General features: G+C 41.4%; 1 protein-coding gene across 1 annotated transcript in view; it reads left to right on the top strand.

The window, feature by feature from the left end:
• The window catches only part of CAMLG (calcium modulating ligand), a 39,334-nt gene extending 21,095 nt beyond the window's left edge, over positions 1–18,239 (top strand). The window contains exons 3-4 of the mRNA XM_089669943.1: positions 2,602–2,667; positions 17,266–18,239. Of these exons, the coding sequence (XP_089526069.1) occupies positions 2,602–2,667; positions 17,266–17,457 (258 nt within the window). The 3' untranslated portion in view covers positions 17,458–18,239. The remainder of the gene's footprint in view (positions 1–2,601; positions 2,668–17,265) is intronic.
• The last annotated feature ends 408 nt before the right edge of the window (positions 18,240–18,647 follow it).

Here is an 18,647-nt window from a genome sequence, read left to right as displayed (position 1 = left end):
CACCCTTTTGCCTTCAAAATAGCATCAATTCTTCAAGGTACACTTGCACACAGTTTTTGAAGGAACTTGGCAATTAGGTTGTTCCAAGCATCTTCAATAACTAACACAGATCTGTGGATGTAGGCTGCCTCAGATCCCTCTGTCTCTTCATGTATTTCCAGACAGACTCCATGATATTAAGATCAGGGCTCTCTGTGAGCCAAAACATCACATCCAGTACTCCTTCTTCTTAGGCTATATTTTGTGCTGTTCAAATGTACAGTGGATATAAAAAGTCTACACACCCCTGTTAAAATGTCAGGTTTCTGTGATGTAAAAAAATGAGACCAAGATAAATCATTTCAGAACTTTTACCACCTTTTTAATGTAACCTATAAACTGTTGAACAACAAACTGAAATTATTTAGGTGGAGGGAAGTAAAAATAAAAAAACTAAAATAATATGGTTGCATAAGTGTGCACACCCTTTAAAGCGGAGTTCCAACTGGAAAAAGAAATAATAAGTCAGTAGCTACAAAAACTGACTTTTTCAAATACAGTCACTTACCTGTCCCTCAGTCGAGCGGTGTCCTCATCACCACTGATTTCACCAGCCGTCTTCTCTCCCTGGCATCTTCAGTGTGGGCACCCTACTGTGACAGCTTGCGGCTTCACAGCAGGGTGCCCACTGCACATGCTTGAGAAGCTCTGCGCTTTGTGAATGGCCCGTATTCTTCTGAGACTTGTGACGTGTCCCAGAAGACTACAAAAAGGGGGAGAATGGCTTCCGATCACATTGGAAGTGGGAGCGGGTACCTTTCAAATTTGGGTACCCTCTCCCCCCCACTCCCCAAAGGTGCCAATCCTTTAATGGGGAGCAGGAAACAAAGACCTAAACAGAACTTCCCCTTTTCGGTGGAGCTCTGCTTTAAACTAGTACTTTGTTGAAGCACCTTTTGATTTTATTACAGCACTCAGTCTTTTTGGGTAAGAGTCTATCAGCATGGCACATCTTGGCTTGGCAATATTTTTCCACTCTTCCTTGCAAAAACACTTCAAATCTGTCAGATTGCGAGGGCATCTCTTGTGCACAGCCCTCTTCAGATCACACCACAGATTTTTGATCGAATTCAGGTCTGGGCTCTGGCTGGGCCATTCCAAAACTTTAATCCTCTTCTGGTGAAGCCATTCATTTGTTGATTTGGATGCATGCTTTGGGTCGTTGTCATGCTGAAAGATGAAGTTCAGCTTTCTAGCAGAAGCCTTAAGATTTTGTGCAAATATTGGCTGGTATTTGGAACTGTTCATAATTCCCTCTACCTTGACTAAGGCCTCAGTTCCAGCTGAAGAAAAACGGCCCCAAAGCATGATGCTGCCACCACCATGCTTCACTGTGGGTATGGTGTTCTTTTGGTGGTGTGCAGTGTTTTTTTTTTTTTTTTTTTGTTTTTTGCCAAACATATCTTTTGGAATTATGGCCACAAAGTTTAACCTTGGTTTCATCAGTCCATAACACATTTTACCACATGCTTTTGGCAGACTTCAGATATATTTTTGCAAAATTTATCCAGGCTTGGATGTTTTTCTTCCTAAGACCGTCTTGCCACTCCACCCCTTAGCCCAGACATATGAAGAATACAGGAGATTGTTGTCACATGTACTACACAGCCAGTACTTGCCAGATATTCCTGCAGCTCCTTTTAATGTTGCTGTAGGCCTCTTGGCAGCCTCCCAGACCAGTTTTCTTAATTTTGGAGAGACGTCCAGTTCTTGGTAATGTCACTATTGTGCCATATTTTCTCCACTTGATGATGACTGTCTTCAATGTGTTCCATGGTGTAGCTAATGCCTTCTTCTGACTGATACCTTTTTAATAATGAGATCCCTCTGATGCTTTGGAAGCTCTCTGCGGACCATGGCTTTTGCTGTAGGATGCGACTACGAAAATGTCAGGAAAGACCTACTAGAACAGCTGAACTTTATTTGGGGTTAATCAGAGGCCCTTTAAATGATGGCAGGTGTGTAATGACTCCTATTTAACATGATTTTGAATGTGATTGCTTAATTCTGAACACAGCTACATCCCCAGTTATAAGAGGACGCACACTTATGGAACCACATTCGTTTATATTTCTATGTTTACCTAAACCTCCCCCCACCCCCAAAACCCAAAAGATTTCAGTTTGTTTTTCAATTGAGTTGTACAGTTTATAGGTCACATAAATGGAAAAAGTTCTGAAATTATTTATCTTTGTCTCATTTTTTTACATCTCAGAAACCTGACATTTTAACAGGGGTGTGTAAACTTCTTATATCCACTCTTTTTTTTTATTTTTTTTATCAAGAGTCCTCTCTGAGGGCCATTTTTATATGGCTTTTATTTCACAGCCTGGAATGTAATAAAGTGAAAATTAATAATAAATGAAAATACTAAAACTCATTCACGGGCTGCTGTTAGGATATTTTCTGTTAATGTTTTGAAGCATCTGATGGTCTTCCTTTTATTAACTGGTAAATGCCATTGTCTACTATTTTTTGCAGTATACACTTTTTTTTCAAAATCAAAGGGGTGTTTTTAATCATCTCTTTAATTGGCTTTGACTTCTTTGTGCTCTTTTACAGTCCATATTTGCTCCATTCCTCACATTGCAACTTGCATTCATGGGATTGTCCAAATATTTTCCAAAGGTAAGTTTTTTTTCTTTTTTTTTTTTTTTCTTTTTTATTGCATTGTATTCATGTATGCAGGCTTATTTGATGTTTACGGGCATAGGTGAAATTAGTAAGTGATGTATTATAGGATACAGCGGGTAAAATAAATATTCAACACATCACCATTTTTCTCAGTAAATATATTATTTCTAAAGGTGCTATTGACAGGAAATGTTCACAATATGTCAGTAGCAACCCATGCAATCCATACATACAAAGAAACCAAAACAAGTAAGTTCAGAAATTAAGTTTATATGTAATAAAATGGAATGACACGTGAAAAAGTGTTGAACACGCTAACTGAAACTTTTTTAATTCTTTGTACAAAATCCTTTTGTTGGTAATGACAGCTTCAAGACGCTTTCGGTATGGAGAAACTAGTTGTGTGCATTGCTCTGGCGTGATTTTAGCCCATTCTTCCACACAGTCTTCAAATCTTGAAGGTTCTGTGGGCCTCTTTTATGGCCTCTTTCCATATATTTTCTATTGGATTCAAGTCAGGTGATTGGCTTTGCCATGCTAGCAACTTTCTTTTCTTTCTTTGAAACCAGTTGAAAGTTTACTTGGCTTTGTATTTGGGATCATTGTCTTGCTGAAATGTCCACCCTCGTTTCATCTTCATCATCCTAGCAGATGGGGGCAGATTGTTATCAAGAATGTTTTGGTACATTTTCCATTCATCCTCCCTTAAAACAAATGAAGTTTGTCAGTACTCTGTGCTGAAAAACAGCCCCACGCCATGATGTTCCCACCTCCAAACTTTACTGTTGGTATGGTGTTTTTGGGGTGATGTGCAGTGCCATTTGACTGCCAAATATGGTCTGTATTACGGCATCCAAGGAGTTCAATTTTGGTCTCATCTGACCAGACTATATTCTCCCAGTATTTCACAGGCGTGTCTAAATATGTGTGAAGCAAACTTTAAAACAAGCTTCAATATGCTTTTTCTTCAGCAATGGAGTCTTCCAAGGTGAGCATGCATACAAGCCATGGCGGTTGAGTGCATTACTTATTGTTTTCTTTGAAACAATTGTACCTGCTAATTCCAGGTCTTTCTGAAGCTCTCCACAAGTGTTCCTTGGCTCTTGGACAACTCCTCTGATTCTTTTCACTCCTTTGTCAGAAATCTTGCGAGGAGCACCTGGTCGTAGCCAATTTATGGTGAAATGATGCTCTTTCTACTTCCGGATTATGGTCCAAACAGTACGCACTGGAACATTCAAATGTTTAGAAATCCTTCTGTAACCAATACCATCAGTATGTTTGTGCAACAATAAGGTTGCGAAGGTCTTGAGAGAGCTTTTTGCTTTTACCCATCATGAGATGTGTTTTCTAGTGATACTTTGGTAATGAGACACCTTTTTATAGGCCATCAGTTGAGACTAAACCAGCTGATATTCATTTGCACTGACAAGGGGCAGGATTGCTTTTTAATTAATGTTAGATTTCAGCTGGTGTCTTGGCTTTCCATGCCTTTTTGCACCTCCCCTTTCTTCATGTGTTCAATACTTTTTCCCTGCGTCATTACATTTTATTACACATAACTTAATTTCAGAACTTACTTGTTTTGGTTTCTTTGTATGTGTGGATTGCATGGGTTGTTACTGACATGTCAATGTCAATAGCACCTTTTAGAAATACATTTACTATGAAAAATGTATTTTTAAACAGGGGGCCAGTTCACTGTCCCTCAGACCGTTGGAGGGCCGGACTATAGTTTAAAAAAAAAACAAAAAAACAGACCGGATATACACCGGCGGCGGGAATACTGGGTCGGCCGCTCCATAAGACGCACATACATTTCCCCCCAAGTGTGTCTTATGGAGCGAAATAGTGCCCCATCATTGGTGTCAGTGGGAGAAATAGTGCCCCATCATTGGTGTCAGTGGGAGGAATAGTGCCCCATCATTGGTGTCAGTGGGAGGAATAGTGCCCCATCATTGGTGTCAGTGGGAGGAATAGTGCCCCATCATTGGTGTCAGTGGGAGGAATAGTGCCCCATCATTGGTGTCAGTAGGAGGAATAGTGCCCCATCGTTGGTGTCAGTGGGAGGAATAGTGCCCCATCGTTGGTGTCTGTGGGAGGAATAGTGCCCCATCATTGGTGTCAGTGGGAGGAATAGTGCCCCATCATTGGTGTCAGTGGGAGGAATAGTGCCCCATCATTGGTGTTAGTGGGAGGAATAGTGCCCCATCGTTGGTGTCAGGAGGGGGGGGGAATAGTGCCCCATCGTTGGTGTCAGTGTGGAGGGGGGGAATAGTGCCCCGTCAGTGGGGGAAGGGGATAGTGTCCCAACATTGGTGTCAGTGGGAGGAATAGTGTCCCATCATTGGTGTCAGTGGGAGGAATAGTGTCCCAACATTGGTGTCAGTGGGAGGAATAGTGTCCCATCATTGGTGTCAGTGGGAGGAATAGTGTCCCATCATTGGTGTCAGTGGGAGGAATAGTGTCCCATCATTGGTGTCAGTGGGAGGAATAGTGTCCCATCATTGGTGTCAGTGGGAGGAATAGTGTCCCATCATTGGTGTCAGTGGGAGGAATAGTGTCCCATCATTGGTGTCAGTGGGAGGAATAGTACCCCCTCGTTGGTGTCACTGGGAGGAATAGTACCCCATCGTTGGTGTCACTGGGAGGACTAGTGTCCCAACGTTGGTGTCACTGGGAGGACTAGTGTCCCAACGTTGGTGTCAGTGGGAGGACTAGTGTTCCAACGTTGGTGTCAGTGGGAGGACTAGTGTTCCAACGTTGGTGTCAGTGGGAGGAATAGTGTCCCAACGTTGGTGTCAGTGGGAGGAATAGTGTCCCCACGTTGGTGTCAGTGGGAGGAATAGTGTCCCCACGTTGGTGTCGGTGGGGGAAGGAATAGTGTGCCTCATCGTTGGTGTCGGTGGGGGAAGGAATAGTGCCTCATCGTTGGTGTCGGTGGGGGAAGGAATAGTGCCCCATCGTTGGTGTCGGTGGGGGAAGGAATAGTGCCCCATCGTTGGTGTCGGTGGGGGAAGGAATAGTGCCCCATCGTTGGTGTCGGTGGGGGAAGGAATAGTGCCCCATCGTTGGTGTCGGTGGGGGAAGGAATAGTGCCCCATCGTTGGTGTCGGTGGGGGAAGGAATAGTGCCCCATCGTTGGTGTCAGTGGGGGAAGGAATAGTGTTCCATCGTTGGTGTCAGTGGGGGGGGAAGGAATAGTGTTCCATCGTTGGTGTCAGTGGGGGGGAAGAATAGTGTTCCATCGTTGGTGTCAGTGGGGGGGGAAGAATAGTGTTCCGTCTGGGTGTCAGTGGGGGGAGGAATAGTGCCCCATCATTAGTATAAGTGACAGCAATGATGGGGCACTATTCCTCCCTATGACACTTAACTTGCTGACCCCTGTTCCAGCATGGTGCTGCTGCAGCCAGCATACCTGGTTGCAGCAGCACCTTCTGCATGGCACACTTACCTGTCAGCTGTCCTTCACTCTGGCCTCTCCCTCACTCGATGTTCGCGGGGCCACTCGGCTCCGCCTCCTCGCAGGTGATTGGCTGCCTGTGTGCCTTTCCTGAGCTACAGTTCTGGCGCCCAATCACCCGTGAGGAGGCGGAGCCGAGCGGCAGGAGTAAGGGAGTGGCCGGAGTGACTGAAGGAGCAGCGCTTCATGGACTGGATCTTAGTGTCCCTTTCTTGCGGAAAATACGCCCCTGCCGGCGGGCCGGATAAATGGCCTCGGCGGGCCGCAGTTTGAGGACCCCTGATTTAAGCGGTCTCAGTTGCTTCTGTCTTTTCATGTAATTCCAGACAGACTCAATGGTGCTGAGGTCTTCCATCTCTTCCAAGACTATATGTTGTTCTTTCACTGAAAAGATTTCTTGATGACATTGGATTTATGGTTGAGGTCATTGTTTTGCTGCAGAAAATAATTTTTCACTGATCAGATGCCTCCTTAATTGTATTGCAAGATTTGTACTTTAAATACCTGCTTGAACTTTTCAGCATCGAGAAAACGCAGCCCTAAATGTGCAAGGAAACTCCAACTTGCTTTACTGTTGTTTGCAGACCCTCATCCTTGTTGTAGGCCTTTGGCAAACTGCCTTTGGTTACAGCCAGAAATTTCACATTTCGACTCCTCCGTTCAGAACACTTGATTGTTTTCTGTATGCTGGTTGTTGTGCTTTCCTGTATAGGCTAGTCGCTTGGCCTTGTTTCCACTTCGGATATATGGCTTTTTAGCTGTAAGTCTTCTATTAAGACAACCTTGAACCCAGATATCTTAACGCTGTAAATTGCTGTACCTGGGTCCCACTGGTTTCTGCCATATCTAAGCTGATGGTACCACTGGACATCTTTGGACTGCTAAAGGAAGTCCTTATAATATGTCTTTCATCTGCTGCACCAAGTTTCATTGGTTAACCACTGTGTTTTCTGACCTCGACATTTCCCGTTTCTTTGTGCTTTTGTAGAAGAGCCTGGACGGTACATCTGAAAACCCTTCTCTTCCTTTAAATATCTGCCTGTGCAGTTAGACCACCCTGTGCCTTCTTGCTATATGCAGTCTGTCTACCATTCTACTCTTTTGGGCCGCATATATGTTTGTGCTGGGAGCATTCTGCACAATACAAGGACCAGGCTTTCAACAAGATAATTAAAAAAAAAAAAAAAAAAAAAAAAAAAAAAAGCATTATTCATTACTATTTACCACCAAATGAAAGCTCAATTTGTCCTGAAAAAACCCCAGTATAATTCATCTACATACATATACACTAAGATGTAATGTATAATCATAATCACTTCGACATTGCGATGATATGTACAGTTTTATTAACACATGTTAAAGTTGCAAAACTGTGTTCAGGTGTTAGGATTTGTTTTATCCCCATCATAAAGGGGCCTTAACAACCTGCAAAATTGTGTTTAAAAATGCATGTACATGCATTTTTGGAGTGTTTCCATTGAATGTCTACATTGGGCTGCCTCTCCTAAACTATCAGGCAACCTTTCTCTGCCGGACCTGGCTCTTCTAGTGTTCTTTACCATATTTCAGGCCCCTTCACAGGGGTATTCAGTCTGGATCCATGTATGTCTGAGCGGGTGAATATGTAGGGATGTCCCTTTTACATCCGCTTCCATCCAAGTCTGTTTATGTTTCAGGGGTGTGGAAATTTTTTAAAAAACTACTTGTTCAGGGACTAAATTGGTGCTCCAATCTACTTGTCCTTCATGACAATCTACCTGTCCTGATAAAAATAAATAAATTTTAACCAAAACCGTATTTAAATCTACTTTAAGTATGTCTGGGGCTTTTAAAAACAAAAAGGGCTTTAGGGCAACTTAAGCGTTTAATATTCATATTGCACTGTATATCTCCTCCTCTTTACCCTGCCTGTCTCCAGCACCGCACCAGGGGACTAGCATGGAGGAGAGAGACCTTGCAGTGTAATGAGCACAGATGGGGTCTTCGTCAGGAAAGGGGAGTGTCGGACTTTTCCTTTTTATGCCTTTCGCTGCCAGAGCCATTTTTGCGTTTTTTTTTTTTTTGCACACGTTTGAAAAAAATCGTTTAAGGACTGAAGATTACACAACTCCAAAACATGATATATTTTTGAAATCAGAGGCCCTAGAGAATAAAATAGTGGTAGTTCCAATTTTTTATATCACACAATATTATCACAAAGGTCTAGGAAATGCAAAATTTCAGTACAAAATACACTTAAGTTAATTTTAGGGTACAAAAAGCAATACATTTAAAAAATTTAAATAAATTTAAAATATGAAAGACGAGGATGCATCGAGTAAATGGATACGCAACATGTTAAACCTTAAATTCGTAAAATGGCGGAAAACTTCAGTGACCTATATTTTCTATAGGTCAACGCTTTTAAAGCCCCTTTTATAGGTCATCAGTTTAGCGTTACAAAGGGGATCTGGTGCTAGAATTATTGCTCTCATTCTGGCGTGCGCGGTGATACGTAACGTGTATCACAGGTGTTGTTTTCTTGCGTAGGTGCACCAGCGTGTGCTTTTACGTTTGTATGTGCGCACATATGTGGGGGTGGGGGCCTTGTAAAATTTTTTTGGAGTGTTACCGTATTTTTCACTCCATAAGACGCACCTAACCATAAGACGCACCTAGATTTTAGAGCAGGAAAACAAGAGAACACGTGACCGGTCCCACAAGACTATGGGGCCATTCACAAAGCGCAGCGTTTCTCGGACAAGCGCAGTGGGCACCCGGCTGTGAAGCCGCAAGCTGTCACAGCCGGGTACCCACGCTGAAGATGCCAGGGAAAGAAGACCGTCGATGGAAACGGGACACCACTGGACCAAGGAACAGGTAGGATGGAGGAGCCGGTTCTTCTGCGCAGTAGAGCCGAGCGGCCGGCCCGGTATTCTAACACGATGCAGGCGGCGGGAATACCAGGCCGGCCGCTCCATATTTTCTCCATAAGATGCACATTTCCCTCCATTTGTTTGGGGGAAAAAAGTGAGTCTTATGAAGTGAAAAATACGGTATATGCTTGGGTGTAATTTAAAAAAAAAAAAAACTTTTTTGTGCCAATCAATGTTTAAATAAAGTCCACAAAAAAATTAAAATCCACAAAAAATATATATATTTTTCTCTTCTATGTCCAACTTGCACCTCCACATAAATCCAGATAAATTGTGTACCTCAAATACATGAAAAACTACATAGTGCATTACCTTAAATAACAGCTGGTATATACTTTACCAAACAATAAGTATATACTTCAAAAAAGGTGCAAAAATAAAGCAAGATTCAAATCGTGGGCAACACGTGAATCGTGAAATCACTCCGTGTACACCATAAATAAATGTGAAACATCAGTGTACACTCTTAAACAAATGAATAAATTAAATAAATGAATAAACACACAAAATAAAAAATAAAAAAAATAATAAGTATATAAATCGTGCACGCTCCGTGAACAGTTCTATAGCTGAAAAGCATACAATTACCCTCTCAGAGTAATAACAAGCCTTGGTGGAGCACACCCTGGACTCTCACTCCAATGTTGAAGTTACTTCCTGGACTCTCACTCTAGTACGTTACAGGTGGGGTTCCACTTTTAGGCAAGCATCTAATGTCTCCTCATCATAGGGATCTCATCTGTCCGCTGCATATTCCCATGATATAGCCTGGCAGCTTCCTTATTTAAACATTGATTGGCACAAAAAAGGTTTTTTTTAATTTTATTCACTTTCAGGGGTGAAAGTGTGACTTTTTTGGGGTACTTTGCTAGATTTACTCAGTTTGAAGTGTGTTATTATTGTGTTTACCGAAATTATATATATGCTTGGGTGTAACTTTAATTAAACTGATGTGTCCGCTCTCCTCCCTCCCATATTCCCCCCGGCAGCTGGTCCCAGGCCCACAGATGGGCAAGTGGAGCCCGGGACATATATAGCGGGCAAGGGTGAGAGGCTGGCACTGTGGGCTGTGTGGAAGCAGTCGGGTGTCAGCGCTGCCGCCCGAATGCTTCCTCCTGACAGGTGAGCCCTGCTGCTTGCCCGCAGCAGAGCTAAAGGGTAAGAAGAACTACATCCCAGGCATCAGGCGATACAAATTGGACATCCCTGTGTCTGCAGAACAGTATTTGTGGACATAATGGATTTTGTCTGTATTTTTTTGTTTTATGCATTTGTACACCTATGACTTTTTTTTTTTTTTTCCTGAGCAACTAAAAAAAATTGACATGTGAAAACAGATGTATACTGATCTAAACCAAACTGAAGATGAATGTAAAAACTGATGAAAGGATACGGAGCTGATGCTTGCGAGATAAGACACATAGAACTAGACTGCCCATTTCAAAGAGCCCTATCTGGTTTTTGTTTTTTTTTAGATGGATCCAGACTGAACCACAGTATACAGTGGGGCAAAAAAGTATTTAGACAGCCGCCAATTGTGCAAGTTCTCCCACTTAAAAAGATGAGAGAGGCCTGTAATTGGCATCATAGGTAGACCTCAACTATGAGAGACAAAATGAGAAAAAAAATCCAGACAATCACATTGGCTGATTTGGAAAGAATTTATTTGCAAATTATGGTGGAAAATAAGTATTTGGTCAATATCAAAAATTCATCTCAATACTTGGTTATATATCCTTTGTTGGCAATGACAGAGGTCAAATGTTTCCTGTAAGTCTTCACAAGGTTGGCACACGCTGTTGCTGGTTTGTTGGCCCATTCCTCCATGCAGATCTCCTCTAGAGCAGCGATGTTTCGGTTCTGTCGCTGGGCAACACAGACTTTCAACTCCCTCCAAAGGTTTTCTATGGGGTTGAGATCTGGAGACTGGCTAGGCCACTCCAGGACCTTTGAAATGCTTCTTACGAAGCCACTCCTTCGTTGCCCGGGCGTTATGTTTGGGATCATTGTCATGTTGGAAGACCCAGCCACGTTTCATCTTCAATGCCCTTGCTGATGGAAGGAGGTTTGCACTCAAAATCTCACGATACATGGCCCCATTCATTCTGTCCTGTACATGGATCAGTCGTCCTGTTTCCTTTGCGGAGAAACCGCCCCAAAGCATGATGTTGCCACCCCCATGCTTCACAGTAGGTATGGTGTTCTTTGGATGCAACTCAGCATTCTCTCTCCTCCAAACACGACGAGTTGTGTTTCTACTAAACAGTTCTATTTTGGTTTCATCTGACCACATGACATTCTTCCAATCCTCTTCTGGATCATCCAAATGCTCTCTAACAAACTTCAGACGGGCCCGGACATGTACTGGCTTAAGCAGGGGGACACGTCTGGCACTGCAGGATCTAAGTCCCTGGCGGTGTAGTGTGTTACTGATGGTAGCCTTTGTTACGTTGGTCCCAGCTCTCTGCAGGTCATTCACTAGGTCCCCCCGTGTGGTCCTGGGATTTTTGCTCACCGTTCTTGTGATCATTTTGACCCCACGTGGTGAGATCTTGCGTGGAGCCCCAGATCGAGGGAGATTTAGTGGTCTTGAATGTCTTCTATTTTCTAACTATTGCTCCCACAGTTGATTTGTTCACACCAAGCTGCTTGCCTATTGCAGATTCAGTCTTCCCAGCCTGGTGCAGGTCTACAATTTTGTTTCTGGTGTTCTTTGACAGCTCTTTGGTCTTCACCATAGTGGAGTTTGGAGTGTGACTGTTTGAGGTTGTGGACAGGTGTCTTTTATACTGATAAAGTTCAAACAGGTGCCATTGATACAGGTAATGAGTGCAGGACAGAGGAGCCTCTTAAAGAAGAAGGTACAGGTCTGTGAAAGCCAGAAATCTTGCTTGTTTGTAGGTGACCAAATACTTATTTTCCACCATAATTTGCAAATAAATTCTTTCCAAATCAGCCAATGTGATTGTCTGGATTTTTTTTTCTCATTTTCAACAAGGGGAATGTCACAAGTCAGCAGAGGTACAAGATACCCATCTTCTTATCACTTCAACACTTCTTATGTTTTGCTATAAGAGACCAGCCCTTCCAGTTTGTGGCACTGCCAATCCAGCTCTCCCTGCCATGGTGGATCTCCAATCTTGCAACAGAATTGGGGAAGTTTTCCTTCAAAAGACTTGAAAAGTGGTTTCAACAGATGCAAGCCTTACAGGCTGGGGAAGATTTTGCTCAATGATTGTTGAGAACATTGTTCCCACAGGACTCACGAGGTACCTGTCAAACTGTCTCTGCAACATTGGACCTCCCTTTTAGCAGTCAGTTAGTGGTGCACCAAAATGAAAATTCTGGTGCCGAAACCGATACCGAAAATTTAGAATGCATGTGGCCGAAAACCGAACAAAACCGAAATGTCTGCGTATGTGTGGTTGGGGAGGCTCCATTTTTTCTATTTTTTTATTTTTCTAATTTCATGTACATTTTATTTATTTTTTAAACATGATTTTATTGCTATATCATAGGGGACCATTAGTCCCCTATATGATAGCATATGAGTGACAGGTCCTCTTTGTAGGGGGGAGGGGGTGGGGAGAGGAACAGTGGATGGGGCAGGAGAGGAGCAGTGTATACAGAGAGGTTCTCTCATTGGCTGTCACTATATGTTGCTGCCGATCTTTAAATGCAACTGACTGCTTTTTTTTTTTTTTTTTTTCCTTCACTATAGCTCACAGAATTAGCTGTCACTTTCCCCCGAGCTAAAGGAAACTTGTTTTTTATCTCGGCAAAGAAACTAAAAGCAAACCGGAAACATTGTTACTTTTAACTCGGGGAAATTAACTAAAAGGAAACTTTGTTTCTTTTAGCTGGGGAAAAAGTGATAGCTGATTCTCTGAGCTATAGTGAAGAAAAAAAAGCCGGTAATTACATTGAAAAACCGGCACTGACATATAGTGACAGCCAATCCCTGTATACACTGCTCCTCTCCTGCTTTGCCTTTCACCCCCACCCCACATCTGCAGTACACACAGTCCCCTGTATCGGCTAAATTTTTCATATCGGCACAATGCACATGGGGCTATTTCCGGCTGATATGTTTTGGTGCATCCATTGTAGGAGTACAATCAGAGAATATCACAGCAGTAGCCCTAAAAGAAGCAATTCTAATATTCTCATGGGCATAAACTTACATTCCAGCTCTCATGACATGGAAGTCCCCATTACAGGAGTGTAAAATTGGCAGACCTGGGGGAATGAGCTCTGCCCACAGAGATCTTTCAAAATCTGTCAGAGATGGGGAAAATCATATATGGACATCCTGATATCCAGATTCAACAACAAGCTGAACAACTTTTAGCCAAGGCCAGGGATCATCTAGCCTTTGTGGTAGATGCTTTGGTGATTCCTTGGACCTCATTCTAACTGCTTCCAACCTTGATGATACTCCCTAGACTGCTGTACAAGATAGAGTAGGGAAGGGTTCCAGTGATTTCCGATGATAATTATTGCACCAAATTGGACCAACGGAACTTGGTACACTAACTTACTGGTAGATGAGACTTGGACTTTTCCAAAAAAAATACAGACTTACTGGTACAAAGCTTCCTGTTCCTTCCTCGGCATGGCTGTGGAAACCCAAGTTCTAAGGAATAGGGGTATCTCTGGCTTGGTTATTCCCATCTTACTCAAAGCAAGGGAATCCAACTCTTGCAAGATTTATTATTGCACATAAAAGGGCCTCTTTCCATGGACCTTCCTTCAGTCTGCTCTTGGCCACCCTCAAGGGACTGAAATCTCTCCTAACCATCCTTTTTCCAGAAACTCCTTGCCTCACATTACCTTATTAGGATTTCTCTGCAGAGAGTTGCTAATGTCATTTCCCCAGTTCGATCTTCTATGTCTAGGATTTCAACCTGGTGTTCTGTCTGAGCCTATCTTACAGAAGAACTTCGCTATAATATTCAGAAACTGCTTCGCAACCAGCAACTGCTGAGACACTTTTCCCAAGTATGTAATCTACAATATAGTGTATATAGTGCAGGATTATGTACACTATAGCAAATATAATGCAGGAGTCTTATGTACAATATATCATACAGTATGTAGTGCAGCAGTCTAATGTACAGTAAATATATATCTCATGGTGCATGAGTTTGTAATGTACAATATAGCTTATGTAGAGCAGAGTCTGTAATGTATAATATAGTATAGGATCTGTTAAACTGGTCATCGATGGTTAGTCTGTTCTTGTCTAGCAAGAGGGCTGAACAAAATAAACTAACAGATTCCTCCATCCACGCAATTCGGAAGAGGAAGGAACCCCTTCCGTCATGTCTTTTACTAATACAGTCACCCCCCAGGTCAGTTTGCTCTCCACTACAATCATTACACCCTCCCAGGTCACTGTCACAGTCTACACAATAACCTCCTCCCTAAATTCACAGATCTCAGACATGGAAGATTTCCTTTCTCCTGAGCTCTCCGTGGTTAAGATGACTTCAGCACCCCACCACCTAGTGAGGCCGAACCCTTTCCTTGACAGTGATGTGCAGCTCCTGGATAGCAAAAGGTTCTGCATTTGACTGTGAGTCATAGGATCCTGTGACGGGGGTCAGGCAGTGACAGGTGCAGCTGCAATGTCTGAGATTTGTTTCCTTTCTTGGTTCAGTATGGGTCACAGAACAGTGGGCCCTCTTCCCTCGGGGCCCATGCACACCACACACTTGGATGATATGCCACTGATGTTCAGTCCTCAGATAATAGCTTGAAACAACTTGTGGTTGAAGCTTGCATCAGCTGAGTATTTTGGATGTTCTTAAACCCTTGTTTTTCTCTGTGGGCTTGTTGGAAGTTCTCAGTTGCTATGTTGTTGCCCACCCCTCAGTTTTTTGCTTTGGCATGTTTCATCGCCTATGAATACCATTACTGTGTTGTACAACTAGAATAACAAGAATTTTGGCTTGCCTTGTGCCTTGATCACTGCCTATAGCTTGATTAAATAAAAAAAAAAAAAAAAAAAAACTCCCGGACCGGGCAGATTAAATGGATATTTTCTGTTGTTTTTGCTATTGTTCAGTAACCTGAAAGTAGCAGCATGTACAGTGCCTTGAAAAAGTATTCATACCCCTTGACATTTTCCACATTTTGTCATGTTACAACCGTAAATGTATTTTATTGGGATTTTATATGATATACCAACACAAAGTGGCACATAATTGTCAAGTGGAAGGAAAATGATAAATGGTTTTCAACATTTTTTTGCAAATAAATTGGTGGAAAGTGTGGTGTGCTTTTATATTCAGCCCCTCAAGTCAATACTTTGTACAACCACTTTTCGCTGCAATTAGAGCTGCAAGTCTTTTTGGGGATGTCTTTACCAGTTTTGCACGTCTAGAGAGTGACATTTTTGCACCTTTTTCTTTGCAAAATAGTTCAAGCTGTCAGATTGGTTGGAGAGCGTCTGTGAACAGCAAATTTCAAATCTTGCCACAGATTCTCGATTGGATTTAGGTCTGGACTTTGACCTGGCCATTCTGACATATGAACATGCTTTGATGTAAACCATTCCATTGTAGCTCTGTCTGTATGTTTAGGGTCATTGTCCTGCTGGAAGGTCAACATCCACCCCAGTCTCAAGTCTTTGCAGATTCTAACAGGTTTTCTTCTAAGATTGCCCTGTATTTGGCTACATCAACTCTTTCCTGTCCCTACTAAAGAAAATCATCCCCACAATGTGATGCTGCCACCACCATGTTTCACAGTGGGCATGGTGTGTTCAGGGTGATGTGCAGTGTTAGTTTTCCGCCACACATAGCATTTTGCTTTTAAGCCAAAAAAGTTCAATTTTGGTCTCATCTGATCAGAGTACCTTCTTCCATATGTTTTGCTGTGTCTCCCCTACGGGACTTTATTATGGCTTTCTTCTTACCACTCTTCCATAAAGGCCAGATTTGTGGAGTGCATGACTAATAGTTGTCCTGTGGACAGATTCTCCCACCTGAGCTGTGGATCTCTGCAGCTCCTCCAGAGTTATCATGGGCCTTTTGGCTGCTTCTCTGATTAATGCTCTCCTTGCCCGGCCTGTCAGTTTAGATGGACGGCCATGTCTTGGTAGGTTTGCAATTGTGCCATACGCTTTCCGTTTTTGGATGATGGATTGAACAAGGCTCCAGGAGATGTTCAAAACTTGGGATATTATTTTATAACCTAACCCTGCTTTAAACTTCTTCACAACTTTATCCCTGACCTGTCTGGTGTGTTCCTTGGCCCTCATGATGCTGTTTGTTTGCTAATGTTCTCTAACTAACCTCCTGAGTGCTTCACAGAACAGCTGTATTTATACTGAGATTAAATTACACACAAGTGGACTCTATTTACTAATTAGATTTCTGAAGCCAATTGGTTCCACTAGATTTTAGTTAGGGGTATCAGAGTAAAGAGGGATAAATACAGATGCATGCCACACTTTTCTGATATTTATTTGGAAAAAAGTTTGAAAACCATTTATCATTTTCCTTCCACTTCATAATTATGTGTCTCTTTGTGTAGGTCTAGCACATAAAATAGATTTACATTTTTGGATGTAACATGACAAAGTGTGGAAAATTTCAAGGGGTATGAATACTTTCTCATGGCACTGTAACCTAAGTTCTGTGTGCAACAGTAATGTACTGTACTCCAAGATAAGGAGTTTGTGGGTGAGTCAAAATTCTATGTTTTTTACTTTTCTCTGTGTTGCTCTTTAAGTGATTTCCATGTTACTTCCTGTCAGATTTTTTTTTTTCTTACCAGACAGGAAATTATGGAATCTCTCCAACAGAGCCCCAGGATAGTTTGGATTTTCTCTGCTCTAACCAAAAGGCATATTTATAAAGCAGTGAATCTGATATTTACCAAACATTCACTCCAGTTGAATCTTATAGATGCAGTGATTGATTCACTGACAGTGAATGTTTGAATGTTACATTCACTGCTTTTAATGTTACCCTTTTAAGATTACCCACACCTGTGTTTCTACTGCTGATATATAATGTTTATTCTTATACATTTATTTTAGCTTGCTGTGTTATATATTTTATTGAAACCAGTCCAAAATTCTGAACTGTTGTGTTTTTTTTTGTTTGTTTTGTTTTTTTGTCAGTGTGGTAGAAAAGGTTTAAAGTGAAGCTTCATGGGATGTCATATGCTGACTGTAATAATTTTAATTTGTTTTGTTTTTAGGGGGAGAAAAAAACAAAGACAACTGTCCTCACTGCTGCTCTTTTATTGTCTGGGATTCCATCTGAAGTGATCAGTCGCTCACTGGATACATACAGCAAGATGGCAGATGTGTTTACAGACCTCTGTGTTTACTTCTTCACCTTCATTTTTTGTCATGAAATACTTTTATTTCTTGGCTCAGAAGACCCATGACTGTTCATTATTCCTTAGACTGAATCTTTCTGGCCTTACTGCCTGATTGAGAGTAACTTGCCAGGAGATCTAGATCATAAGCTACATACCTATTTTAAGTCCAAAACTGGGAGAGACACTGTGGTGCCTAAAGCAATTATTTAACCTAATAATGTTGAAAAATATTCTGTTTAAAATGTCTGGTAACCGTTTTTATTTGTTGTTTTAAGGTCCATTTATACAACAGCCCTGTACTGGAAATTCCTCTAATACATATCTATATCATATCAAAAGGGAATTACAATGATACCCTGGTTTCTACAATACATGGATGTAATGTGCTTTATCTTGTTCTATCATGTATTCATTTTCCAGTTTGTTTATGGGGTTATGGGTTTTAAGGGTTAATGCAGCTTTACTTGCACTTAAAACAACTCCAGCCAAAATGTTTTGTTTTATTTTGGGTAACATGAGTAGAGACTTGGTCGGGATTTTATTATAGTCTATGCCCCTATTCAGGAGACGTCCCATCACTTATTGTCAGGACACACTACAAAAACATTTTAATAGTAAGAAGAGGTTACAACTGACATTTTTTTTGTTACAGGCTATGCTTTTTCTGTTCCTTTTGAGATCAACACACTTCTCCAGGCATAACAGGAATTGATGTGGAAGATCTACTCAGGAAGGACATGACCTAGAATAAAAACAGAACATAAATTCTTACCCACTTAAAAAAAAAGAAAAAAAGTTTTGTTGGAGTTCGGCTTTAATAAAATGCCTAAGAAGCCAAGTTCACAATATGCCATTTCTCAGCGTTTAAGTGTGTGTGTGTGTGTGTGTGTGTGTGTGTGTGTGTGTGTGTGTAGATATATATATATATATATATATATATATATATATATATATATATATATGTGTATGTATATGTATGTGTATATGTGTATATATATACACATATACACATACATGTATATGTGTATATATATACATGTATGTGTATATGTGTATATATACACATATATATACACATATACACATATACACATATGTATATGTGTATATATATGTGTATATATACATATATATACACATATACATGTGTATATGTGTATATATATGTATATACACATATATATACATATGTATATATATACATATGTATATATATATGTGTATATATATATATATATATTCAGTAGTGTATATAA

The sequence above is a fragment of the Staurois parvus genome, unplaced genomic scaffold (genome assembly GCF_062004578.1).
Source record: "Staurois parvus isolate SC_StPar_1 unplaced genomic scaffold, SC_StPar_1.0 ptg000085l, whole genome shotgun sequence".
In the NCBI taxonomy this organism is placed as follows: domain Eukaryota; kingdom Metazoa; phylum Chordata; class Amphibia; order Anura; family Ranidae; genus Staurois; species Staurois parvus.
This window is presented reverse-complemented; position numbering and strand designations above follow the sequence as displayed.